The sequence below is a fragment of the Ochotona curzoniae genome, unplaced genomic scaffold, assembly GCF_017591425.1.
Source record: "Ochotona curzoniae isolate NIBS_2020 unplaced genomic scaffold, NIBS_Ocur_1.0 scaffold_4506, whole genome shotgun sequence".
Classification (NCBI taxonomy): domain Eukaryota; kingdom Metazoa; phylum Chordata; class Mammalia; order Lagomorpha; family Ochotonidae; genus Ochotona; species Ochotona curzoniae.
In genome coordinates, this window is record NW_024467119.1 from 25544283 (window position 1) to 25572023 (window position 27741).

At 42.4% G+C, this 27741-nt stretch overlaps 1 protein-coding gene across 5 annotated transcripts in view; it reads right to left on the reverse strand.

Moving 5' to 3' along the window:
- The window catches only part of SEC31A (SEC31 homolog A, COPII coat complex component), a 69796-nt gene that overhangs the window by 32701 nt on the left and 9354 nt on the right, over positions 1-27741 (reverse strand). For 3 of the 5 annotated variants that reach the window (XM_040967450.1, XM_040967448.1, XM_040967449.1), the window contains exons 3-14: positions 25772-25895; positions 24030-24228; positions 20551-20646; positions 19308-19448; positions 16945-17087; positions 14530-14629; positions 12035-12196; positions 11688-11840; positions 10463-10699; positions 5849-5923; positions 4615-4653; positions 4151-4228 (exon numbers count right to left, since the gene is read on the reverse strand). In XM_040967450.1, coding sequence (XP_040823384.1) covers positions 4151-4228; positions 4615-4653; positions 5849-5923; positions 10463-10699; positions 11688-11840; positions 12035-12196; positions 14530-14629; positions 16945-17087; positions 19308-19448; positions 20551-20646; positions 24030-24228; positions 25772-25895 — 1547 coding nt within the window. The remainder of the gene's footprint in view (positions 1-4150; positions 4229-4614; positions 4654-5848; positions 5924-10462; positions 10700-11687; positions 11841-12034; positions 12197-14529; positions 14630-16944; positions 17088-19307; positions 19449-20550; positions 20647-24029; positions 24229-25771; positions 25896-27741) is intronic. The other 2 variants (XM_040967452.1, XM_040967451.1) reach the window with 1 other exon arrangement.

Consider the following 27741-nt stretch of genomic DNA (forward strand, 5'->3'; position numbering starts at 1 on the left):
AATATTCAAGGTCGGGGGCATTTGGAATAGGATAATATCAGGGCTGAGTACAGCATTATGTCTTCTAGTACTTAATGTTGACTATTACAGAAGAATGCATGATCCTAGTATTTTTTCGCTTATTAAAAGGCAGCATTTGGGCCTGGTGCGATAGCGAAGCGGTTAAAGTCCTCGCCTTGAATGCACCGGGATCTCATATGGGCGCCGGTTCTAATCCCGGCAGCTCCACTTCCCATTAGCTCCCTGCTTGTGGCCTGGGAAAGCAGTGGAGGACAGCCCAAAGCCTTGGGATCCTGCACCTGTGTGGGAGATGCAGAAATAAGTTCCTGGCTCCTGGCTTTGGATCAGTGCAGCACCAGCCAGTTGTTGCAGTCACTTGGGGAGTAAATCATCAGATGGAAGATCTTCCTCTCTGTCTCTCCTCCTCTCTGTACATCTGCCTTTCCAATAAAAAAAAAAAAAAAAAAAAACTTTCAACAAAATAAAATAAAAGGCAGCATTTGAGCTTAAAAACTCAAAAATGAAAGAAAGAATCTAAGTTATTCACATTAAGAAATAAATCAGACAGCCAGTGCCGGGGTATAGTATGCTGAGCTTCAGCCTGCTGCACTGGCATCCCATATAGACTTGGTTCAACCTAGGTTACTCCACTTCCACTCCAACTCTCTGCTTGTGGCCTGGGAAAGCATCAGAAGATGGCCCAAGTCCTTGGGCCCCTGAAATGATGTGGGAGACCAGGAAGAAGTTCCTGGCTCCTGGTTTCAGACTGATCCAGCTCTGGCCCTTGTGGCCATTTGGAGAGTAAACCAGCAGATAGAAGCTCTGTCTCTTTCCTTCCCTCTCTGTAACTCTGCCTTTCACTTAAAAATCAAACAAAAGGGAATAAATCAGAGATACTTATCAAAGATATTCATTAAAGAATTTACAAAAAGTATTTTTAAAATTCATTAGCTTTCAAACTTGCTTTCTAAAAACAATTATTAAATCTGTATTTACGGAGTTATAAAAAACAAATGTAGCTAAAAAAATAAAATTTATTATGTATTAAGTACCTGCGATGTGTACATTAACTTTGATAGCAAATAGTATCACTAAGGGGAAGGGGAAAAAGAATGTTTACCTACCTAAACACCATTCTTTATTCCTTTTATTTATTTTTTTTTTCATTTGTTTTTTGAGAGAAGAGCTTTATTTTCAGTACTTCCAAGTGGTAAAAGTCTAGATATCATTTTCTCTTCCCTCCAAATTAACCTACCAGCCAATTTCTAAAACCACAACAAACAATTCCAGCAGACATGGATCCAGGCACAGACTACCGGCAATGAAACTAGACTCACTTCTTAAGGTACTTGTGAACAAACTGCAAAAGTGTTTTTCTTAGATTGAAAACTGCTGTTTTTTAACCTTGAAATTGCCTACTTTAAAAGCAGACTTGGGAGGAGTGGGGAGGATCCGGCGCTATTGCTCAATGGCTACCTCTACTTGCAGGTGCTGGCAATCCATACAAGCACTAACTTGTGTCCCACCCAGCTCCCTGCTTGCGGCCTGGGAAAGCAGTGAAGGATGGCCCAAAGCCTTGGGAACCTGCAACTGTGTGGGAGACCTGGAAGAGGCTCCTGGCTTCAGATCACCTCAGCTCTAGCTGTTGCAGCCATTTGGGGAGTAAACCACTGGATGAAAGATCTTTCTCTGTCTCTCCTTCTCTCTGTAAACATGCCTTTCCAACAAAAATAAATCTTAAAAAAAAAAAGCAGACTTTGAAACCCCAGTTTTCTGATCATGGTCCTAGTATCACCACATAAATATAGTGGCTCTCATTCTGGCACCTGCACAAGGAATGACTCCCAAAGTTGCTTAACATGTGATTCAAAGCAACGCAAACTTTCCAACACCCTCAATTAGCCTCAGCTAATATTCTGCATCCCTCCTCCCTGAAAACCAGTTGTATTTCATTTCACCAAAGTTGCTCTTTCTTCTTCTAACAACTGAGTCTGAATAAGACCTGGATCAGCTCCAGGTGATGGTGGATCCACTGCTTAAAATGCTGGGGATCCCACCCAGCTCCCTGCTTGAGGCCTGGGAAAGAAGCAGAGGATTAACCAAAGCTGTGGGCCCCTACATCTGCATGGAAGAGTCAGATAAAGCTCCTGACTCCTGGCTCCGGACTTCGGATAGGCTCCGCTCTGGCCATTGCAGTCACCTGGGGAGTAAACCAGTAAATGGAAGATCTTTCTCTGTCTGTCCTTGTCTCTGTAAATCTGACTTTCCAATAAAAATAAAATAAATCTTAAAAAAAAAAAAACTATATTGGGTGGGCATTCTGCACACTGCTTAACCTGCCATTCACGATATCCACTCACAATATCACAGTGCCCGGATCAAATCCTGACTACTCTGTTTCTGATGCAACTTCCTGCTAATGAGCCTGGAAGGTAGCAGATAATTATGCAAGTAATTGGGTCCCTGCCACCTACAGGAGAGACACAGATGAAATACTCGGCTATTGATTTTGGCCTGGCCTCGTTCCAGATGTTGCAAAGTGGGTAAGATGCTTGCATCCCATATCAGATTGCATAGGGTTGAGTCCTGATTTATCAGCAGATAGCTCAAATAGTGGAGTCCCTGTCAACACATGGGAGGTTGAACTGAATTCCGGCTCCTAGCTTTGATCTGGCCCATTCTCGCTTGGTCAATACAGGCATTTGGAGAGCAAAACGGCACTTGGAGGACTCACTCTGTCCCTGCCTGCCGCTAAAATAAGTAAATTCTTTTAAAAAGCTGTATGATTCTAACCAAAGGGATGCTTAAACACTATTTTTTTAGAAGTGAAGGATCAGCATTGGGCCACAAACGGCTAAGATAAGCCTTTGATGCCATCTTCCCACAAGAGCGCCAATATGAGTCCAGGCTGCTCCTGGCAAACGCATCTAGTAAAGCAGCAGAAGCTGCCCCAAGTACTTGGGACCCTGCTACCCAAGCAGGAGACTCAGAAAAGGCTCCTGGCTTCCACCTAGTCCAGCCCCAGCCACTGAAACCAACTGGGGAGTGAAGCATCTGATAGATCTGTCTCTGTCTCTCCATCTTCCTTTCTTTCTGGCTTTCAAATTCATACATAAATCTCTTTAAAAGTTACAGTGATGGTTAGTTTGTTAAGTTATCTATTATTCATGAGTATATTGTCAAATGGTTGTCTACTAGGCAACACACAGTTAATCTAGCTGTATAAATAAAAGTACTTGTATATGCCCCTATAAATTTCCCTAGGTACTCCTAAATTTAATTGAAACTTTTATGTCTTAAACATAGCCGGTAGTCCCATCTTGCATTAATGCTACTAGGAGATCTACTTCTAAAAAAATTTTTTTATTATCTTCTTGTAATGATGTTTAAACTTACTAATAATGAATCATTTTTTATAATCTAGTGAAAGATCATACAAAGCATGGCAGGCAAGATAGTTTCATATCAAGAACAAAGAAAAAGTCAGAAATGAGATGAGAATCATGAACTTGCTGATTAATTTTCAAAGACAACACAGAAAGCAAGAAAAGCAAATTACCGTGTTAGTTGTTAAGTTAAAAAAAATCTCACAAAGTTAAATGGAAAAATTTAAGGATACAATCTTGTGTTCAAGGACTCTTTTAAGTTAGTTACAAAAATTTATCAGCTACATTAAGGATACATTGTTAATAAATGACATTTATTAACAAATACATTGTTAATAAATTTAGTTTAGTGAAAAATACTTGCTAGTCTAAACTTCAGGACTAATTCAGAGTCTATGCCATTGAGAATTTATGTGCCATAAAAAAATTATCTCTATGTGCAATGCCAAGTAGATTTCTGAATACAATCCCTTTTCAGTTTGCCATGCTATCTGACCTAAAAGTTAAATCTCAAATCAACTGTTAATTTTAATATAGAAACAATTATATACATATATTACATCTGGAAGTCAGATGAGAGAACTGAAGAGCTCAGAGATGACATTTCCTTTGGTCTACAATCAAAATGAACAGATTTCTACCGTACGCATCTCTAAAAAGGCAACATATTCCAATTTCCTTATTTAAGAAGTAGTCAGGGAAATTTTCCATATTTCACCAGATACACAAACATTTGTCCAATATAATGCAAAAAACATCAGTACCTCTGCCAAGAGCTGCTCCTCGGCAGCAGGGCTTTCCTCCCCATCACTCTGTGCTCCTGGGCCAGAGTCTGTAAGAGCCTTTGGTACACGAAACAGTCCCAGAGCAGGAGGAAGAACGGAGCAGGAAACGAGGATTAGTCATGAGGAAGACAAAGACCCAATCAAACACCATTCAGAGCCATTTAATTTAAGAAACACCATTAGAGGAAAAGCAAGGGTCCCCCAGCCACAAAAAGATTTTCATCCCAAGTATCGGAGCAGTTGTTGGCTCTGCCATTTCTCTTTTACCAAATTCAAACATGCCAAGAGAAAGGAATGCTGTGTGTCAGCTAAACTGATGCTATTTTATGACGAGAGCCAGAATTAGCATTTATTTTTCAAATCCGAAGCGTAAAACAAATTTCTTAAGAATTAATTCCCTTTTTGTCATTATGCCCTAACCAAAACTTTAAAGGCCTTCTTACCACATCAGTTCCATCCACTTTGTTCAAGGCCAAAGCAATCTGAAAAAAAATAACAACTCGCCTACTAAACAAAATTCTACTTTGGGGTATACAGAAAATGTTCACATGTTATTCCATTCCCAAGAGCAATAATCCACAAATCTTAGCAGGTACAGTATGTTTAAACAAAGAAAAAAAAAAAGCTGTGCAGAACTGGCTTTAAAATCTTCTACTTTCCTTCACAGAGAAATTTGCAAATCAGATGTCATCCTGCTCTGCAGTTCAATGACAAAACCAACTTGAAAAGGAACATGCTTGCTTCGACTTGGCTTTAAAAAAATTAATTCTTAAAAATATTTCTTCAGATACTCACTATGAAAAAGAACTGCTATTACAAGTATTTTGAGAATCAGATTCTAGCTCCTCTTTTTTTTTTTTTTTTTTTTTTGCTATCAGGCATGCAGCAAAACTTTCGTATTAATCTTTGGCAAACCTAAAAAAATTATAGCATCATGAGGTTTAGGCTAATGGAAGAGTTAAATATAAAAACTCTAAGAATGAGTAAGGATACACAGCCACTAAATAGTGGGGCTGTGATGGGATCCTTGGCCAGACATCAAAGGGACACTGACCAGCTCCTAGAATGGACCCTACCCAACCTGTGATGCACGGATGCTAGATTTCAATCATTTCCAAACAATCACCAACGCTAACACAAATTACACAGAAAGAGAATATAAAATACTATCTTCAAGCTTGCGAAGTCAGGGTGCTTTTACTATTACTGATGTTAGTGGCAAAACAGTGTATAAGTTCCCGAAGGACAACATAAAATTGCAGCGTGACTCCCTCTTTTCAGGTGGCAATCTTTCCATTATTGAAAATGTGGAGACCCTAAGGTGACCTTTCATACTTTCCTTTACCCCTCAAGGTCACTGGTTACACACTGCATTAAAATGTCAGAGTTATTTCCAGAGTCTGAGGTTCCTAAGTGACTTAACATTCAAGGCCCAATTATCCGTAACAATTAAGTTTGAACTGAATTGCTTCTGGCAGCTTCTAAATACAAGTATAACTTAAAGTTCTGAATGTTAACAACCTGTATTTGCCACTTCTGTAACCAAGCACAAATTCTTATTAGATGCTTATTAATTGGCTTGAGATAATCTATGTAGAGCTTTATAAGAAAAAAAAAGTCTGCCAACTAAATATTTTACTTGTATAAGTACAGTGATTCAACCTTCCCAGACTTCACCTTCTTTCTCAAATCTTCCTTTCTGTATCCCAGAAGTTCAAGATATTTTCCACGAGAATCATCCTCAAAGTTCACCTTTAAAAAAAAAAGATACAATCTTAAAGGCCTATTTTAAAATACTTGCTTTTATAACAACTGACAAGAATTCAAGATTTATTTAAAAAGTTTAAGGCCCACTATATCATCCTAAAGATTCACTACTAGAAAGAACTCAAACAACAATTTTTTAAAATCTGCTATTTTAAAAATAATTAGTATTAGCAACAATCATTGTTAAATACAACTCATTTTGAATTTTAATTTTTGCAAAGACAATCTCACATCCAGTTATAAGAATGCAAAGTTCACACTATATGAAACAGTCTATCCCAAAACTCTTCCCCCAAACTAATACATAAATATAAAATATAAAAATACAATCTATAGGCATGGTGGCGTGGCCTAGCGGCTGAAGTACTCGCCTTCCACACACTGGATCCCATATGGACACCAGTTCTAGTCCCGGCAGTTCCACTTCCCATTCAGCTCCCTGCCTGTGGCCTGGGAAAGCAGTTGAGGACGGCCAAAAAGTTTGGGACCCTGCACCTGTGTGGGAGACCCGGAAGAGTCTCCTGGCTTTGGATCAGCACAGCATCGGCCGTTGTGCTCACTTGGGGAGTGAATCATCGGACGGAGGATCTTCCTTTCTGTCTCTCCTCCTCTGTGTATATCTGACTTTCCAATAAATAAATAAATCTTTAGAAAAAAAATGCAATCTACAATATTTTCCCATTGTCCTTAACTGGATCTAGTAAAGACATTTAAATGGTCCATACTGGGTTAATCTCTCTGTTTATAAAACGATTGGCAGAGCAGTTAACATGCTGTTCGGGATGCCAGCATCCCATTTTAGAGTGTGTAGGTTGGAGTCCTTGCTCCACTTCTGATTCTAGCTTACTATTACTGCACATCTTGGGAGTCAGGAATAACTGAATCTGCCTCCACATGGAAAACCTGAATTAAGTTTGAGATTTCAGTTTGGCCTCGCCCAGTCTATTGAGGACATTTGTGGAATAAACCATTAGATGCATGGCTGGTCTCTGTCTGCTTTTCAAATAAAAAAACAAATTAAAAATAAAATATTTTAAAATTATTTTATATCAGGCCATTCAAAGTAGAGAAGGAAAAAACTCCAGCTATAAGACAGATTATTTGCATTTTAAACTTCATGAATTCAGGCAATCATACTTTTCCAACTGCTTCTTAAATTAAAAGGCAGATAGAGTATAAGGAGAAAAGTTTAAATATGCAGACAGGTTCCGGGGGCCACTTCCTTCGGGGTGAGTAGACCGAGGGGGAGGCCTCCGGGGCTGGGCAGGCCCGGCACCCACCCGCCGCCCTCATGGGGCAGTGAATGGGATTTGGGAGGGGGGCGACCTTGGGCCTGGGTTATTTAAACCTCCAGCTGCCTCCTGGCAGCTGGTGGGTCTCAGGACGGGGCGTCTCATGCCTGGATCCCGGACAGCCGCCATGTGCTGAGCTGTCCCCGGGCCTGCTGGTTCCAGGGGCCGCTTCCTTCGGGGTGAGTAGACCGAGGGGGAGGCCTCCGGGGCTGGGCAGGCCCGGCACCCACCCGCCGCCCTCATGGGGCAGTGAATGGGATTTGGGAGGGGGGCGACCTTGGGCCTGGGTTATTTAAACCTCCAGCTGCCTCCTGGCAGCTGGTGGGTCTCAGGACGGGGCGTCTCATGCCTGGATCCCGGACAGCCGCCATGTGCTGAGCTGTCCCCGGGCCTGCTGGTTCCAGGGGCCGCTTCCTTCGGGGTGAGTAGACCGAGGGGGAGGCCTCCGGGGCTGGGCAGGCCCGGCACCCACCCGCCGCCCTCATGGGGCAGTGAATGGGATTTGGGAGGGGGGCGACCTTGGGCCTGGGTTATTTAAACCTCCAGCTGCCTCCTGGCAGCTGGTGGGTCTCAGGACGGGGCGTCTCATGCCTGGATCCCGGACAGCCGCCATGTGCTGAGCTGTCCCCGGGCCTGCTGGCTGCCCGGCCGGGGAGCTCTGGGGATTTGGTTCTTTGAGTTGCTGCTTAATTCCCTCCAGTTTGAACCCATTGTGCTTCTTGGACCTGAAACAGGCAGTAACTCTTCCTTAGCAAAACTTTCAATCACTAATAATTCTGAGTACCAAATACCAGTCATGCAGAAGCTAGGGCTTGGGGCCTGTCCTGCAAAAGTAGCTCCAACAGTTGGCCAATGTGTCAACTGGTAATGGAACAGAGTAGATTAGGCACGACTGAACAAACCTTAGCCCACAAGTAAAACTAGAAACCAGGAGGGCACAGAGGTCTTGCCGAGCTAGGTTCTTGTACCTGCTGGTCTGTGGGAGCCAGGGACGCTAAGCCACAGTGTCTAAGGCAGAGGTCGGGACAGGTGAGGAGCTGTGCCAAGCTGAGTCAGAGCATCCATTGGCAGGCAAGTGGTCTATGGCTGGGAACAGACCTGGTTGGGGAGCAAAGGGGACAACCCTAGCTGGGCTGAGGTTCCCACCAAGAGGCACATGGCCTGGAAGGGGAGCTGCGTTCTGATCTGGAAACAGCTGTAGTCTCCCTTGGCACAAGTGTGGACTGGGATTGGGTGCACCGAACCGGGCCGGACCCCGACTCCCCCTGGTGTTCTGGAGGACCAGGGCAGATGTGGGATGGACCAGGCAGGGTCTCAAACCCCTACTGAGCCATGTGTGAGCCATATGTGGGTATAGACAAACCATGGCTGGGCTGGAACATCCAACAGCAAGAACCAGATTGGGTGGAAGGCCAGACAGGAAAAGCCACAGTTCCTGTTATTACAGGAGGTGGACTGAGTAGGGTTGGCTCATGGACCCACTGGTAAGCGTGAAACCTGGCATTGGGAGAGGTTCTGATGGAGGAGCCTGGGCAACTCCTCTGGCAGGACACAGACCTGGCAGGTAAACGCAAGAAACATGATAGGAAACAGCCCAGAAAAGGCCATGGAAAGCTACCCACTGGCATACAATTGGCTGATGTGGGGGCAAGACCAGGCTGAATCTGTCCACATTATCCACTGGCAAATCCAGGCACCAGTGTGGGTCGACCTAGGGTTGGTCGCAACAAAGACTAGTGCACATTATGGAATGCCGAGGTGAGGTTGCCTGTACCGGAAGGGACCGCAGCGCCCTACCAGCCTGAGAACAAGAAAGGAAGTGGGCAGAGCCGGCAGGGGAATAAAGGAGGGTTTCTTTGCAGGACAGCTACTTCCGCAGGAGAGCATGGGCTGGGATGGGGGCAGACCAGACTAGGCAGAGCTACCACACCTGTGCGCCTCATGTGGACTAGATCAGGGAAAAGCCAGGCTGGGCGGATTATTCCTACTGGTGCAAGCAAAATTAAAGTGGGCAAGGGTTGTTTGGGCTTAGACGCAGCATCAACTGGAATCTGGGAGTGGGAGAGGCCTGGGAGGGAAATAGTGGGCTCATCCCTCTTGGGTTACCACTTTCACAGGACATAAAACTAAGATAACTAAGATAGCGGCTGGGGTGGAATGGGGTGTGGGACAGACTGGATTACTGCTACACTTACTGGCAAACCAGGGTAGGGAGTGGGCCTGGTGGGGGTTATTGTGGGTCGCTCCAACCTAGGCTGCAGCTCCCGCTGGTTTATGTGAGGGCCAAGTATGTGCTGGGCAGAACCAGGCTGGACTGCAACACCCATTGGTTCCAGTGGAAGTCGGGAGTGAAAACAGAACCAACCCAGCAACTGCAACCACCAGCTGATTGGAGCGATGGACGGTGCCAGGCCCTGTACTTGTTAGCACATACAAGAAGTTTCTTTGGAGATCTTCCTAATCTAAATGCTCGACTCAGAACCCTAACGAAGAAAAGAGAGAAGACAGAACAGGTCAACCAACCATCTCAGCTATGATGGACTATGTCAATCAGTTGATTTTTCAAAGATCTCATAGTGCTTGGAGTGGCAAGATTGACAGCGATTCATGACTGTGGCAATATCAAAACCACTTGAGCAAGAACCTCAGAGCATGCCCTACATCCGGGACCTGGGGAGGGTGGGAAATTGGGTGGGCCTTCTCCCTTAAATATCCCCCTGTAAACATGAAGGTAACAATATGGAAAACATACTAGTATTATCCACTTTCATGTAGCCCTTGAACCTTCTTACCCTAATTAACTATGTAAAAAATGTCAAAATAAAATCTTATAAAAATCTAAAAAAAAAAAAAAAAAATGCAGACAATAAAATGGTTTCAGGGCCCAGCATGATAGCCTAGTGGCTAAATCCTCGCCTTGCACAAGTGGGATCTCACATGGGCTCCAATTTGTAAAGCAGCTGCTCCACTTCCCATCCAGCTCCCTGCCTGTGGCCTGGGAAAGCAGTCAAGGATGGCCCAAAGCCTTGGGACCAAATATCCACATGGAAGACTCAGAAGAAGCTCCTCTCTCCTGACTTGGGGTTGACTCACTTCTGTCATTGCAGCCACTTGGGGAGTTAACTCAGCAGATGGATGATTTTCTGTCAGTCCTCCTCTCTGTAAATCTGACTTTTCAACAAAAAGAAAATAAATCCTTGTTTTTTTTAAAGGTTTTACATACTAATTTTACCTTCAAAAAGGACCACACATTCTTCTCAAACTCAGTCTGGGAGGCATCAATTTTCTTCTGGCAATAGCTGATAAATCCTTGAGACTGTACAACCTGCTGAAGCTGGTCTGACCGGCTGAGGAATTCCTTTTCTGTTACAACCTGACTGATGAAGACCTGCTGCTGCTGCAGCTGCTGCTCAGCCCCCTGTGGAGACTGCACTCGGACATTCTCGAATGTAACCAGCTTGCCTCCAAACTGTGGAAGAACAAAGAACAAAGGAACAAAATCAGTCTCCCTGCAAGGAGGTAACCAAAAAACAAGCTTATTGCAAATCTGGAGACAACTGCTCCTGGCTCCTGGCTTCCTCGGCTCAGCTCTGGCCACTGTGGCCACTTAGGGAGTGAACCAGCAGACAGAAGATTTTTCTCTGTCTTTCCTTCTCTCTGTAAATCTGCTTTTCTAATAAATCTCTGAGGGGAAAAAGTGTTTGGATTATTTATACATCTATAATGAGAACTCATGGGGATGAGGCTCAAGTCTAACCAGGAAATGTATGTTCTGCTTCACTTACAGCCCAAAGGTAATTTTTCACAATATTTTTAGTGCTGCTATATTCTGACTGCAACCCATCTGAGAAGGTTAACTACACAATTTTGCACCTGTGGTGTCATGCAGCACGCTAAAAGGTTTGAAATTTTGAGAATTTTGCATTGCAAACCAGGGATGCCTAACCTATACAAAAATTCTTACAGGGGAGGCATTGTGGTCCAGCACAAGTTAATTGCCATGTGGACACCAGTACCCCACACAGGAGTGCCTGGTTTAAATATTGGCAATTCTGAGCTGCTGACCCTTTCCTGCTAATGCATGTGGGAGGCAGCAGATGAGGGTTAGATCCTTGTGGTCCTGATACCACATAGGAGACTTGGATGACCTTGCTTGCTCCTGGCTTCAGCCTGGCTCAGCAACAGTTGTTAAGGGCATTTGGAGAATGAAGTATTGTTAAAAATTTTTCTTACTGTCTTTCAAATAAATGCATCCTTTTTGAAAAAAAGAGAGGCAAGTCTTAGACTACATAAAACCAAAATCTGAAAAAAAAAAATGTACGTCCTACTTTTTCTGAGAAATCATTCTGAACGCTGTGATGAGAAGTCCACAATCACACCCCAAGTTCAAGCGGGCTCACTCTGATCATACTACAGTAACATTCTGCCTGGGGAACATGAAAATAAAATCCACCTACAGAAAAAGAAGCCCCGACAGGCCTTCGGATCCACTTGGGAGGCTTCTTCAGAGGTAACACTATGCTGTGCTGGGTGCTCTGCTGGGGAATCTGTAACGGGGGGAGCGGCTGTCCTGTGCCAAAAGGATCCAGATTCCCAAAAGATGACGACAGCTAAAAAAAAAAGAAGGAAAGGAAGGAAGGAAGAAAAGAAAGTGAAAATTCGTAACAAACTGTGTGCATTTTTTCAATAAATTTTTTAACTTAATTGTCCAGGAAATCCACATTACTGATCAGTAAAAAATGTTCAAAATAACAATGTAATTCTTTCATGCATTACAATATAAAGCTCTTAACACTTCTATTACCTTGTCAACTTGTTTCTGCCTCAAAGTATCTGTGCTTCCTCCCATGATAGAGTAAACACTGATACGTCCATCAAACGAGGCGGCTGATAAGACAGCAGGATTGCGGGGACACCACTGAATGTCAAAGCACCACTGTGTATTGGTGGGAAGTTCATATAACACCTAGGCCACAAAAATAACAAAACAGAAGTCAGGAAAGGATGCAGTCCTTTTAACACCAAAGCACTAATGCGGCCAACCACTACAACTAACATGAGCATTTTCTTCTAGAAAATATCTGTATTCAAGAAAAACACCATAGCAAGCTTTTTTTTTAAGTGTAAGAATGACCCATTATGTAGTCTTTGATGATCATAAGAATGCTACTTGAACTTTCAACCAGACTGAAACTAGCGCATCTTAAAACACTCAAGCTTTTCCACTTATATTGAACTGGCAATAGTGAATGCATTTGAAAAACCAGAAAACGTGATAGTCAAGTTACTAACCTCTAAAAGAATAATTCTTTCCTTTTTGCCTGATAACATCAAAATATCCATTATTTAGGTTACCTGAAAGTCCAATTTTAAAATCAATCTTACTTTGATTGTCAGTGTTAGAGACCTTCCACCAGCTACTTCACCCCCAGGATGGCTGCAACAGCTGAGTCTGAGCTAGGAGAAAACCTGAAGCCAGAAATTCCATCCGAGTCTCCCCAGCGGACAGCAGGGTCCCAAGCAGTTGGGCCATCTCCTGCTGTTTTTCCCATGCCATTGTCAGGAAGCTGGATTGGAAGTGTAGCAGCCCAGACACAAACTGGTATGCATTTGGGATGCAGGTTCCACAGGCTGTTTATACTACAAGCCGCAACACCAACCCATAAAGTCAATCTCAACACGGAGGAACTCACTGAGAAATCTGGCTTTAAGTCAAGAGAGGATAAAAATTAAAAAAAAAAAAAAAAGTAAAATCAATCACAAGAAAAATCAATACACAGAGAGGATAGACAGGGAGGAAGATCTTCTGTCTGTTGACTGATTTCCCAAGTCACCACAACGGCCAGAACTGAGCCGATCCAAAGCCAGGAACCAGGGGTCTCTTCCTGGTCTCCCACACAGGTGCAGGGTCCCAAGGCTTTGGGCTATCCTCAACTGTTTTCCCAGGTTAAAAGCAGACAGCTGAATGGGAAGCAGGGCCGCCAGGATCAGAACCAGTGCCCATATGGGATCCTAGCATGTGCAAGGTAAGGACTTTAGCCACCAGGTTACCTTGCCAGCCCCCCCAAAATTAAAATCTTAAAGAACTCAACAACATACTCATTGCCCCATTTGTGAAATAAATCAATCTAAGTATTTCTGATTTATTTTATAGAAAATGGTGATTATTCATATCCATGTACTATTTTTAACAACTGTTTTTCTGGTTAAAACAGCCAGGTTTATATAATACTCCTGAAGAAATTTGTTGGATTAACATTTCACACTTACCCATCACATGTACTTAAAACATGTTATTAACTATAACAATGCAAAAAGAACCTCTCTAGAGGTGGGCATTCAGCCTAGTGATTAAGATGGCTGTGTCCTGGGGACATGAGCAGGCTAACTTGCTGCATGAGATCAGGCAACCCACACCGGAGTAATGGGTTCAAGTCCTATCTGCTATGCTTCCCACCCAACTCCCTGCTCACGCCCCTGCTACCACACAGGAGAGCCAGAGTTCATGATTCCTGGCTGTGGATTTGGTCCCTCCCCAGTTGCTAATTTGAGAAGTGAACCAGCAAATGGAAGATTTCTCTCTCTCCCCTTTCCTCTCTGTCTCCTATATCTGCCTTTCAAATAAGTAAATTTAAAAAAAGATACAATTACCCATCCATATTAGAGATATCTGACTCAAACTCCTGACTGCAGCAATCCTGTAAAAGCAGCCCCAGGGTTAACAGTAGAGAAGGTTCTAGTAACTGACTTCCTGCCACTCATTGTGAGAGGCCTGGATTAGGTTCTCAACTCTCAGCTTCGACTCTTGGCCCAGCCACAGCTGTTTTGGCCTTATCAGGAGAAAACCAACACATGGGAGATTTCTCTTTTCCTGCATCTCAATTAATTGTTTTTTAAAAAAGATCCATATGGTAAATTTTCAACTCTTACAAGTCACATAAAAATGAAATATAGGGCCTGGCACGGTGGCGCAAGTGGTTAAGGTCCTTGCCTTGCATGCCCGGGATCCCATATGGGCGCTGGTTCTATCCCGGCAGCAGAGGACGGCCCAAAGCCCTGGGACCCTGCAACCCACCCCCTCCCCCCCGTGGGAAACTGGGAAGAGTCTCCTGGCTTTGGCTCAGCATAGTATCGGCCGTTGCGCTCACTTGGGGAGTGAATCCTCGGACTGAAGATCTTCCTCTCTGTCTCTCCTCTCTGTATATCCGCCTTTCCAATAAAAAATAATAAAAAGAAATCTTTTAAAAAAAAATGAAATATACAAGGGGTATAAGGTTAGGAAACATTTCCTGCCCATACCTCTCCTGTGTTTGGGTTGGAGCAGAGAATCTTAGCATCCTTTCCACAGCTCAGTAACAATTCAGGATCAGCCATGCTCCAAGCAATTGCCAAAATTCCCCTATGAAAAAAACAAAGGAAGCAAGACATCATTAATTTTGAAAAGTCAAATCTCATATTATTTCAATGTAAAAGTTATTATCTCAATTTTCCACAAAACAATTTGGTAATGTACACATTCTTTGATCATTGCAAGGATACAGAATGTTTGGGCCAATACGGTGGTGCACCTTGCTAATCCTCTGTCCTATAACGCCGGGATCCCAAACGGGTGCTGGTTCATGTTCCAACTGTTCTATTTTCCATCCTGCACTCTACTGATGGCCTGGGAAAGCAACGGAGGATGACTCAAAGCATTGGGACTCTGCCGCCACCCAAGGAGGAGACTCCTGGCTCCTGGCTTCAAATTGGCTCAGCTCCAGCCTTTGTGACCATTTGGGGAATGAACCAAAGGATGGAAGACCTTCTCTGTCTCTCCTCCTCTCTGTATAATAAAACAAATCTTTAAAATACATAAATAATACAGAATTTCAACATGATGTGTACTATGTCTTTCTTACCTTCCACATGATAAATATATAGATACAGTTAGATTATGACCATGTGGGGCCCAGCACCGTGGCCTAGTGGCTTAAAGGTCCTCGCCTTGAACGCACCAGGATCCCATATGGGCACCGGTTCTAATCTCGGCAGCCCCACTTCCCATCCAGCTTCCTGCCTGTGGCCTGGGAAAGCAGTCAAGGACGGCCCAAAGCCTTGGGACCCTGCACCCACGTAGGAGACCCAGAAGAGGTTCCTGGTTCCCAGCTTCGGACTGGCGCAGCACTGGCCGTTGTGGTCACTAGGGGAGTGAATCATGGGATGGAAGATCTTCCTTTCTGTATATCTGACTTCCCAATAAAAACAAAATAAATCTTAAAAAAAAAGATTATGACCATGTGAAAGTTAAGAACAAAAAATAAAAATTACCTAACAACATGATCTGTGTAACTTGGCCCCTCCACCTATATAGGAGACCTAGATGGCATTCCAGGTCCCTGGTACTGGTCTGACACAACCACAACTGCCACAATCACTTAGGAGAGAGGATGGAAGCTCGCTCTCTCCTCCTTTCTCTAGCTTTACCTTTCAAATAAATAAATCTTACAAAAGAATAAGAAAAAAAAAGTTTTATTCTCCTAAATACATATGCCTATATTCCTGGGATACCCAATTATCAGCGAGAAGAACTGTGCCCATTAACTAATTCAATTCCGTAAATCTGAAACTAACATGAGAAAAATCTCCATCCTGCACATTTATTAAAACTGAAAACAAGTCAGCATTGTAGCATAAGTGGGGAAGGCTGCCACCTGGTGCCATATGGGTGCCAATTCAATTTCCAATTATTCCACTCCTGATCCAGCTCTCTGCTAACTCTGGGAAAGCTGTGGAACATGGCCCAAGGTGTCTGAGCCCTGCCACCTATGTGGGAGACCGTGAAGAAGCTCCTGACTCCATGCTGCGGCCACCTGTGAAATGAATGTCTCTCCCTCTCTCTCAAATAAACTCTCAAATAAACTTAATATCCGAAGGGGGGGAGTGAACCCTCAGAACAGAAGGAACCATATACTTATCTCAAAAGTATATGCTTTTAAATTAGAATGAAAACTTAGAAATAAAGTTAAAATGCTTTCTGGCACCAAATGTTACAGAAGACTTGTTCTGATTAAGAATGATAGATACTAACAAAAAATCACACTGCTTAATAAATTTCAAGGGTTGTCCCTAGGTTCTATAACAAATCAGAATTCTGATCTGCTAATTATACTTAAAACAAGTAGTAGAAAATCTTTCAACAAAGGATACATGCTACAATATGATTTAGCTGCCAACTCTTGGTATAGAAAACAAGATGACTATTGTTTAAACAGGGACCCACCTTTGGTCTTGTGGACAAGCCACTACTGAGGATGCCCATATCACACACTGGAGTGTCAGGGTTCAACACCAGGCTCTGGCTCCTGATCCAGCCTCTTGCTAATGCAGACCCTTACAGCCAGTGGCAATGGTTCAAACCTCTGGATTCTGACACCTGCATGGCAGCCCGGCTTGAGTTCCTAGTTCCCGGACTAAGCCCAGTCCCAACCATCTGGGGATCTGTGGACTCAACCAGTAGATGGGAGCTATTTTTCCCTGTCTCTCTTTTTCTTTCCTCCAACTTGCCTCCCCTTCTCCCTACCTTTAAGGAAATACATTTTTAACTTTAAAAACAAAACATGTACAGTACCTTTTACCAGTTAGAGACCAAACAGATTCATAATTTCAAAAAATTACCTGACAACTTAAAAATGCTTTAGGAAAACAATCAAGTTTCTTGGAACAGCAATATGATACCTGGCATGGTTTTCCAGGACGCGAAGTGGAGAGGAGGCGAATCGCAGATCCCACATCTGGATCACAGGTAGCCTGTCATCCTCAGAGGCAAGGACCATCTGAGTAGCAATCTCAGGGTGCCACGCCAACCCGGAGCAATGCATCTGCAGACAGTTAGAGCTCATATTTTATCAATCACTTTACTTTATGAGAAACAAAACAGGAAGTCTGGGATTGCTTCTATTGAAACAACAATAAAAATGTTTAGGTTTAGTTTTTAAAAACAAAACTATTAAATGTTAGTAAATTGTTTTGAACAGCAATCTTTTCAAAAGATTTATTTATTTTTATTATAAAGTCAGATATACAGAGAGGAGGAGAGACAGAGAGGAAGATCTTCCGTCCAATGATTCACTCCACAAGTACCCACAACGGATGGCGCTGCGCCGATCTGGAGCAAGGATCCAGGAACTTCCAGGTCTCCCACACGGGTGCAGGGTCCCAAGTCTTTGGGCTGTCCTCAACTGCTTTCCCAGGCCACAAGCAGGGAGCTAATGGGAAGTGGAGCTGCCAGGATTAGGACCGGCGCCCATATGGGATCCCAGTGCGTTCAAGGCAAGAACTTTAGCTGCCAGGCCACATCGCAGGGCCCAAAACAGTAATCTTAAGAGTCAAAATGTTTTGAAGTTTTCCATTCACCTAGCTATTTCACATGTACAAAATCATTATGGGCCATAATGATTTTTATCAAACATCTCACTGTCAAAATCCTAACTATGTTACTGCAGGTTAAATGACTGCTTGCAATGCAGGCATCCTGTATCAGAGCGCTAGTTTGAGTTCCCACTGGCTCGTTTCCAATTGCAATCCCTGCTAATGTTCCTAGGAAGGCACAGAAGATGGCCCAAATATGTGGGAGACCAATACAGAGTTCTGGGTCCTTGGCTTCAGCCTGACCTGGAAATAGGTATCTCTGCCATCTAAGAATGAGTCAGCAAATGGAAGATCTCTGTGCCTTTCTCTCCCTCTCTGTCACTCCATCTTACAAATAACAAATCTTTCTGTAAAAACAGAACCAGAGGGGCCAGCACCATAGTGTACCTCTGTTTGCCTGCAACTCTGGCATTCCAAAGGAGTGCCTATTCTTGTCCCAGCTGCTCCACTTCAGATTAAGCTCCCAGCCAATGGTCTGGGAAAACAGAGAAGGATAGCCTGAGTCCTTGGGTCCCTGGCACCCATGTAGAGACCCAGAAGAAGCTTCTGGTCGTGGCCTACTCTGGTCATTGGTGCCATTTGCATGAAAGATTCCCCTCTCCTGCTCCTCAATTCTTTTAGCCTTCTAAAAAATAATGACAAAAATATTTTAAAAACAAAAAAGCTTCATATTTTTTTCCCTATTTTATCAGGAAAACCAACAAAAATGTTTTAAGTAACAACTACTAATTAAATTTTCATATAGGATCAATTGACATTATTACTGAAAATTATCTGGAAGTACAGATCCCACTGTTTCAAAAAATGAACAAAATTCTTACTGCATATTTAATTCCACTGAAACATTTGCTTTAAAACTGATTCACTTAAACAACAATACACTGAGCCCAGCACAGCAGCCCAGCAGCTAAAGTTCTTGCCTAGCACACGCTGGAATCCCATATGGACACCAGTTCTAATCCTGGCAGTTCCACTTGTGGCCTGGGAAAGCAGTCGAGGACGGCCCAGGGCTTTGGGACCCTGCACCTGCGTGGGAGACTTGGAGGAAGTTCCTGGTTCCTGGCTCCAGATCAGCACAGCACAGGCCGTTGCGCTCACTTGTGGAGTGAATCATTGGACGGATGATCTTCCTCTCTGTCTCTCCTTCTCTCTGTATATCTGACTTTGTAATAAAAATAAATAAATCTTTAAAAGAAACAGAAGGTCTATATTTTGTCTAAATTACTTCACAGCACTGAAACATAAAAATGGAAGGACTCCGTAAGGCTGAATTTCAAGTGCCTTACAGCAGGGTACCCAGGGCAAAGCGCAGTGACATTAGCTCCCTCCAACAGAACCCAAGAGATAAGCCAGGGTTCTGGAAAGGTCAAGTCTGCACATTCCAGGAAAAGCTAATGAACTAAAAATTGTTACAAAATTTTGCAAAATAATCAGCCTACTATGGAATAAACTATTTGCTGAATCAACCTCTCTCTTATTCTGAATGGTACACAACATGACTTACTGGTAATCTTATCATTTTCCCTAAGGGAGATAAAAAGATTCTTTCCAATATGACTGATCAATAAAACACAAGATTTGATCTTACAGAATTTTCTTTCCTGCCAACTCTAACAATACTGGAACAACTCTTGTAGAAATGCAACATCACACATTACAGGCTTACTCACCCTGTTACTATGGTCACTGACTTTGATGATCGGTTCATTTTTCCTAAGATCCCATACTGTCGCCCGGCCACTGGGACTGGCTGATGCTAAAATATGCTGAACTTGTCTGTTCCATGCAGTGCAGCTGACATCTTCTGGGGGCTAGAAGAATAAACTATTACGAGCCATTTCTCAATGAGAGCAAAATTCAACTGTAACACAGAAACCTTTGGTTAAATTAACACTGCTGTTAGCACAATATGCCACTTCAAGTTTATTTTGTTTAATATTGTCTCACACAACAAGCATTTATTGAGCTCTGCTGTAAATCAAGTACTGCTTCTTTTGCAGTGACTCCAAGAAAAAGCACAGCCACAAAGTAGACTCTGGCGAATGACACAGATATCTGGGAAAAACAAAAATTATGACCTTGACTACAATAAAAATGTTAGGCCAAATGTTATCATTAAGAAATTACTCTTACTGGGCCCGGCGGGATGGCCTAGCAGCTAAAGTCCTCGCCTTGAAAGTACCAGGATCCCACGTGGATGCCGCTTCTAGTCCCGGCAGCTCCACTTCCCATCCAGCTCCCTGCTTGTGGCCTAGGAAGGCAGTCGAAGACAGCCCAAAGCCCTGGGACCCTGTACCCACGGGGGAGACCCGGAAGAGGTTCCTGGTTCCTGGCTTCGGATCGGTGCAGCACTGGCCATTGTGGGCACTTGAGGAGTGAGTCATCGGACAGAGGATCTTCCTCTCTGTCTCTCCTCCTCTCTGTATATCTGACTTTATAATAAAAATAAATAAATCTTTAAAAAATAAAAAAAAAGAAAGAAATTGCTCTTACTGTTAGGGCCAGTTAAAGTGGTCATACTGGGTGTCTTTATGTAAAGAAAGAACAAGGAGGGATTAACTTTACCCAACTTACAAGAAATGCACAACAAAAAATTGAGTGGCTTTGTTTTTTCTTTTTTAAATTAAGGTTGCAAGTTCAGCTAGCAGAGACAGTGGAGCAACAATCACACACAAAAAAATTACACTATATCTAAGAAAACCTAGAGTATTTGTCTCCCTGTTACTACTGTATGTCTAGTAAAATGAACAGTACCTAATAATGCAGTAGGTGCTAGATGTTTACCATTGAAGGCCTCACTGAAACTCTGAAGAAATGTATTAGTACAATGACATTTAAGCAAAGATTTGTGCAAAAAAATTAAAAACAGAAACAGTTTTTTTTTTATTACATTGGTCACAATTAATACAATACCTGTGTTTTGGCTCCTGGAGTCATTGGAGCTGCAAAATTGTTGAGATCCCAAATGTAGATTTCAGACTCATTAGCACCAGAGGCAACAAGATTCGTCTGCAATAAGAAATTATTCATAACTAAGTAAGACTTGATACCTCAGAATAACTCAGGCAACAGCTAGGAGAATGTAAATTTTAGCACATCTGATTTTTCTCATCAATTAAGAAAGCAAAAACATATTCTTATAAGACTGTATGCAATATACCTTCATATTTTAATTAGATTTTTAGAGAAACAGATTCTAAAATTATTTAACTAAAAATAAAGTATGTGCATGTGGAGGGGTGAATGTCAATTGTGGCATAATGAGAGTTCTGCCATCACCCGTGATGCCAACGTCCCATATATGCGCTTACTCCTATCCTAGCTGCTCCACCTCCCATGCAGCAAGCAGGAGGAGACGACCCAAGTGTGTTGTCCCCTGTTACCTATGTGGGAGACCCAGATGAAGCTCCTGGCTTACCCAGGTCCAGCTTTGGTTGTTATACCTATTTGGGGATTGGATCAGCAAATGGAAGAGGATCACTGTATTGCCTTCTTTGTGTAACTCTTTCAAATAAAATACACAAATTATCAAAACCAATTCTAATGTAAGACATCACACAAACAATTACATGGACTGATTTTAAAACCATCTAACCCTGCAGGGATTATCATTTGTAGCTTTGCAGCAATATATAGGAAAAACAAATCTATTTTTTAAAAAGTTTTATTTTTTCTTGAAAGAGAGAAAAAGAAATCTCTCATCTGCTGGTTCATTCCCGCAAATGGTCACAAGAGCCAGAGCTGGGCGGATCCCAAGCTGGGAGTCAGGAGCTTCCTTCAGATCTCCATTGTGGGCATAACTGCCCAAGGCCTTGGGCCATTCTCTGCTCTTTTCTTAGGCCATAAGCAGGGAGCTGGATCAGAAGTGGAACAATCAGGACGCTTTTGGAGCCCTTGTGGATACCAGAGCTGCAAGCGTAGTATTAGCCTGTCATACCACTGCACCAGCCCCACAAGGAAATCTTATTCTGAAAGACAAAGAGGTCACTATCAACTGTTTTCAGAAACAGCTGAATGCTAAAAGCATAACATGGTCCTTAGGATATCTTTAGGTCAGCTTCCAGAACCAGGCTACTTGAGGACTAGTGGAACCCTGCCTTAAATTCTCACATTTTTCTAGTTCATTTACATGCAAAATATTCAAAGTGGCAATAATTTTATAATCTCTGTTCCGCATCTTCAGGGCAAAAAAGGACCCTAAAACTACGATATAAAACACAAAAAAATGAGTTTCAAATATTTACTTTGACTCTCTATTATGCTCGTAAGTTCTCTAGTCAAGTGGCATAAGACACCACCATCACCACAAGAAATTTATGGTAGTAGCTACTATAATACAAAACACTCACCAAAAACCAACAAATGCTTCATATAATTGACTAGGAATTCACTATCTAAACAGTAAGCAATTAAGTGAACTTAGGCTCTATTTCTTTTATTTTTACTTTTTATTTTTTTGCAAAGCCAGATCAGATTTACAGAGAGTACAGACAGAAAAGATCATCCATTCGCTGGTTCACTCCCTAAAAAAACCAAGGGCTGAAACTAGGCTGATCTGAAGCCAGAAGCCAGGTGTTTCTTCCAGGTTTCACACACAGTTGCAGGATCCCAAGGATTTAGGCCCAGCACTTTCCCAGACCATAAGCAGGGAGCTGGATAGGAAGTGGAACAGCCAGGACACAAACCGGCATGCATATGGGATCCTGATACTTGCAGAGTGAGGATTTAGTCATTGAGCCACTGCACAAGGCCCAAGGCTCAATTTCTATGCCCTAAATTTATAGTTGTAATAATAATGAAAAAAAAAAAAAGAACTATTTAAAGTATTCTTAATATGTTATCAACTATTCTGGTTGCTATTAACCTAGACGTGAATGTGGACCAGCACTATGGCATAACATGTAAAGCCACTATCTCCTACAGGCGTGAGTTTGAGTTCCAGCTGCTCTACTTCCAATCCAGCTCCCTGCTAATGGGCCTGGGGAAGGAGCAGAAGATGCTCCAAGAGCTTGGGTCCTTGCATCCACATGGGAGACTCGGAATAAGTGCCTGGATAATTGTTTTGGATCAGCCTAACTCCAGCCGTTGCAGTCATTTGGGGATGGAAGATCTCTGCCTTTCAAATATAAATAATAATAAATAAATAAATCTTTTTAACAAATTCAGAATCTGTTTTTTAAACAATCTTTTTAAAGATTTATTTTACTTTTATTGCAATGTCAGATATACAGAGAGGAGGAGAGATAGAGAGGAAGATTTTCCGTCCGATGATTCACTCCCCAAGCTACCGCAATGGCTGGAGCTGAGTCAATCCAAAGCCAGGATCTAGAAACTTCCTCTGGGTCTCCCCCGTGGGTGCAGGGTCCCAAGGCTTTGTGGCTGTCCAGGCCACAAGCAGGGAGCTGGATGGGAAGTGAAGCTGCCAGAATTAGAACCAGCATCCATATGGAAACCTGGTACATTTAAGGTGAGGACTTTAACTGCTAGGCCATCATGCCGGGTCCAACAAATTCAGAATCTTATTAACTCAACATCTTTATTAACCTATGCATTTATGCAACTAATACTTAATGATATTTTAAAAAGGCAACAATAGGATCTTTACTAATTACTAAATTTGTATTACACTAAAAAAAACTTCAAAGTATTTTAAATTTAATTACTAATGATCAATTATTCTATTTTTTTAAAGTTCTTAATTAATAAACAGTGAATTACCCCAGACAAAATAGCAGTACCTTAATGCTAACCTACAACAAATTTTTAAAGGTATAGATTTTAAATTTTAAAGGTATAGATTTCTGGTGGCCATGTACCACATCCCATATGGCGTCAGTTCAAGTCTCAGCTGCTCTACTTCCAACCCAGCTCCTTGCTAATGGCCTGGGAAGGCAGCAGAGAATGGCCCAAAGTCTTGGGTCCCTGTATCCACATGGGAAGCCTAACAGAAGCTCCTGGTTCCCACTTTTGGACTGGCCCAGCACTGGCTTTTGTGACCATTTAGGAAGTGAATCAAAGGATGGAAGATCTGTTTCTGTCTCTCAGTGACTTTCAAGTAAAACAAGCTTCTTAAAAAAAAAAAAAGATATATCATACACACATAAAAACTAGATTTCCATCTCATAGGACTCTAATGTTTTTAAAAAGTCCAGTCAGATAGACTTCTAGAAATAAATCCATTAGCCTGGTTCCTTCATAGAGTCAGTAATTTTCACTCTTATCCTAACTCTCAACCCACCAACTAACTAAACAAATGTACTCACTCACCAACCTGTCCAGGCATGTATTTTGTAGCTTTCAAATCCATGACTGAGCCAAAACAGATACATGCACTTATCTCAACTGAACAGCACAGACACTGAGGACCATGAAGAGACGCAGAAATGGCTAACCTGGAAAGTGTTCACATCCAGGGCTCTCACTGGGCCAGTGTGCTTGTCATTCTGGGCAATCACAACGTCCTTGTCTCCAGCTATAATTTTAGAAGGATCATAAAGAATAATATTTCCATTTTCACCACCTGCAATCAAAACTCCAGAGACTTCTCCTTTGGAATCCATCTTATGAGGCCCCCAAATTAACTTGTGGTACCTTTAGGACAAAATGAGCAAAACAACATATTGTTGAAATTGAAGAAATGTTGAAAAGAATTTGAAATTATATGCTGAATTTTTGTGTTTTCATAAATACTCCAAACACTGTTTTTCCATCTGGTAATTGTGTACAAGTTTAGTGAAATGGCATTTTTATTTTTAATTTACAGAGGGAAAAAAATGTAGAGGTAGTGTACTATAGCAAAGTATACTTCAAAAGACAGGACTAGAGAACTCTTCCTACTGAGAATTCTGAGGCCCTAGCTAAGGTGATCATCTTGCAAAATAAAAAAATTCTGACTACATAAGCAGTCACTAGCAAGTACTCTATTATACAGCAGAGGTACTTCAAGGAAGTGAAATTTAAAAAAAAAAAAAATGTTTTCTAACAGAAAAGCAACACTAAAAGTATGTCTACTATGACAAGTGTCTACACAGGTAACCAATAGAAGGTTCTGGAACGGCCTTGAGAAGAACCACAAAGGTTGGGGAATCTGACAAGGAAGGGTTTTCACTAGACACACCCAGGCTATCTGGAGCTCCCATCAGTTTGAGAGTTCTGCACAATGTAACGTAAGAGAGGCTTCATGACATTCCATTACCTGAGCTGTATTCTACCAGCTAAATACAATCTCTTCGAAATGTGCTAAAATATTAAGGCAATAAAGTTTGTTTAATTGCTCAAATGAAAATGTCCTTCCTTTGTACATATAAAGGCACAAGTACTTAAACAGAAAAACCAAAAAAACTACTGTCATAAACCAAAAAATCCTTTGTGAAATAAACTTCTAAATAAATAATTCTAAGTAATCGGTCATCCAGGAATAATTAATATTAGCATGAATATTTATTTCAAGCAAGCAGCACATATTTTCAAAATTATTAATAAATACTGAAGTCCAACACAGAAAATGCTCACTTACCTGTCCTTAATAAAAAGTGAGATATGGGGAATAGAAAAAAGTAGAAAAGTAATCATGAGGAAAAAATACTAGAAACTACAGCTTCCTTTTTATATCCTCTGTATAATAATGAGTAATAAAACAGTGAATGGAACATATAAACATTTCTTTACTTCCATAAAACCTGGAGCCAGTGCAGTGGGTTAGCGAGTTAATCCTCTGTCTGCAGCACTGGCATCCCACATGGGCTCCAGCTCAAGTCCCAGCTGTTTCTCTTCCTATTCAGCTCCCTGCTAAAGACCTGGCAAAATAGTAGAGGAAGGCCCAAGTCCTTGGGCCTTTGCAGCCATGTAGAAGATCTAGAAGAAGCTCCTGGCTCCCAACGTTAGAACCAACCCCGCTTGGGCAGCTACAGACAATCTGGATGTAAATCCTCCCTCTCACTCTGTTAACTCCATATTTTAAGTTAAAAAAAAACTTAAAAAGATTTTTTTAAACCCATTCACATGATTTCTTACAACATATTTATTTCATATTACTTTGATATCCCTTGCAGTTTATAACAACATAATTACATCAAAAATATACACCAACCACACATGTAATTAGACAACCATGGATTTAAGTTGAGCCTCTTACCTGTGAGAGGAAGAGAAAGTAGCACAGGATTTCATATCCAAGGATGGGTCAGAAAGGTCTAATTCAAATATCTCAAGGGAAGCATTGGTACTAAATGTTGCATCTAATTGCTGAGCAGATGTTCCTGTGAAAAACACATTCATGCTAACTACATACACAAAAGATTCAGAGAAAACTACACAAAATGAAAATCAAAAGCATGATTTTTAGCTGTCACTCAGGAATGCTGGATTAGAGGCTCACTCTCAGCATGTAGTTACTGAACAGATCTTACATCACTACGGCGGTGAGATTCTGGCCCAGGGCTGGAACACCGTCTCTGTAACAGTGGGTGCTGCACCAAGTTTTTATAGCCTGTGTATATTTTAAATGCTCTCTGAAGAATGGTCCTCTGATTTACTGTATCTACTTACAGTCATACACGATATAACTACCTAATTTTTTTTCTTTTTAAAGATTTAACCTAGCAGGGCCCGGTGCGGTAACCTAGTGGCTGAAGTCCTTGTCTTGTATGTGACAGGATTCCACATGGGCGCTGCTTTATATCCTGGCTGCTCTACTTCCCTTCCAGCTCTCTGTTTGTGGCTGGGAAAGCAGCAGAGGACAGCCCAAAGCCTTGGGACCCTGCGCCCACATGGGAGGCTGGGAAGAGGCTCCCGGTTTCGGATCAGCTCAGCTCAGCTCTGGACACTGCAGCCACTTGGGGAGTGAACCTGCAAACAGATCTTTCTCTCCTCTCTGTAAATCTGACTTCCCAATAAGAATTTTAAAAAATCTTTAATAAAAAAAGATTTGCTTGGGCCCGGCGGAGTGGCCTAGCAGCTAAAGTCCTCGCCTTGAACGTACCAAGATCCCATTTGGGTGCTGGTTCTGGTCCCAGCAGCTCCACTTCCCATCCAGCTCCCTGCTTGTGGCCTGGGAAAGCAGTCGAGGACGGCCCAAAGCCTTGGGACCCTGCACCCGTGTGGGAGACCTGGAAGAAGTTCCTGGATCCTGGCTTCAGCTCGGCATAGCACTGGTCGTTGTGGTTCTTGGGGAGTGAATCATCGGATGGAAGGTCTTTCTCTCTGTCTCTCCTCCTCTCTGTGTGTCTGACTTTCCAATAAATAAATACATCTTAAAAAAAAAAATTTGCTGCAACAGGTTGAACCACTATCCCATGTAGGTGCAGGTTTGAGGTCCAGCTGACCCACTTCTGATCAAGCTTTCTGCTAATGCGTCTGGCAGAGCAGCGGAGGTCCCAAGGGCTCCAACCCTGCCCCATGTGGAAAATCCAGATGAAAGTCAATCAGCAGATGGAAGATCTTTTTCATCTCTTTCTCTGTATATAGCTCTTACAACTAAATCTTTTTATTTTTGTAAGATTTATTTACTTCAAAGAGCTACATATGGAGTTATCTTCCATCCATTAGTTCATTCTTCAAATGCAAAATGGCCAGGGTTGGATCAGGCAGAAGGCAGGAGCCAGAAGCTTCATTTGGGTCTCCCAGGGTCCCAAGACCTTCGCCATGTTGTGTTGTTTTTCCCAGGCCATTATCCAGGAGCTGGTCTCGAAGCAGAGCAGCTAGGACAAGAACTGGAGCTCATAGCAGATGCTGGGTCACAGGCAGTGGCTTTACTTGCTACACCATACCACCCACCTCAATTCCATCTATTTTCACATAAAACCGCTAGTCAAAATTGTCATCAATGAATCAAAATCATTCATGTAAACTGATATGTGTACAGGGTCTTTTATGTGTCATCTAGTACCAGAAGAATAAAGATAAAATCGCTGTGAAGCAGGACAGATCTGTGTATGTAAACACGCATCAGGCACGCCGCGGTGCAGCAGGTGCTGAGGGAACACTGAGTGAAGTCACTGAGCTCGGGGGTCAAAGAGGGCTGGGGTTCCCTGCCCGGGAAGGAAAGGCTCCACAAACAAGATGAAGCTCGAACCAGATTTTAAAAGACAAATATGAATAAGGTAG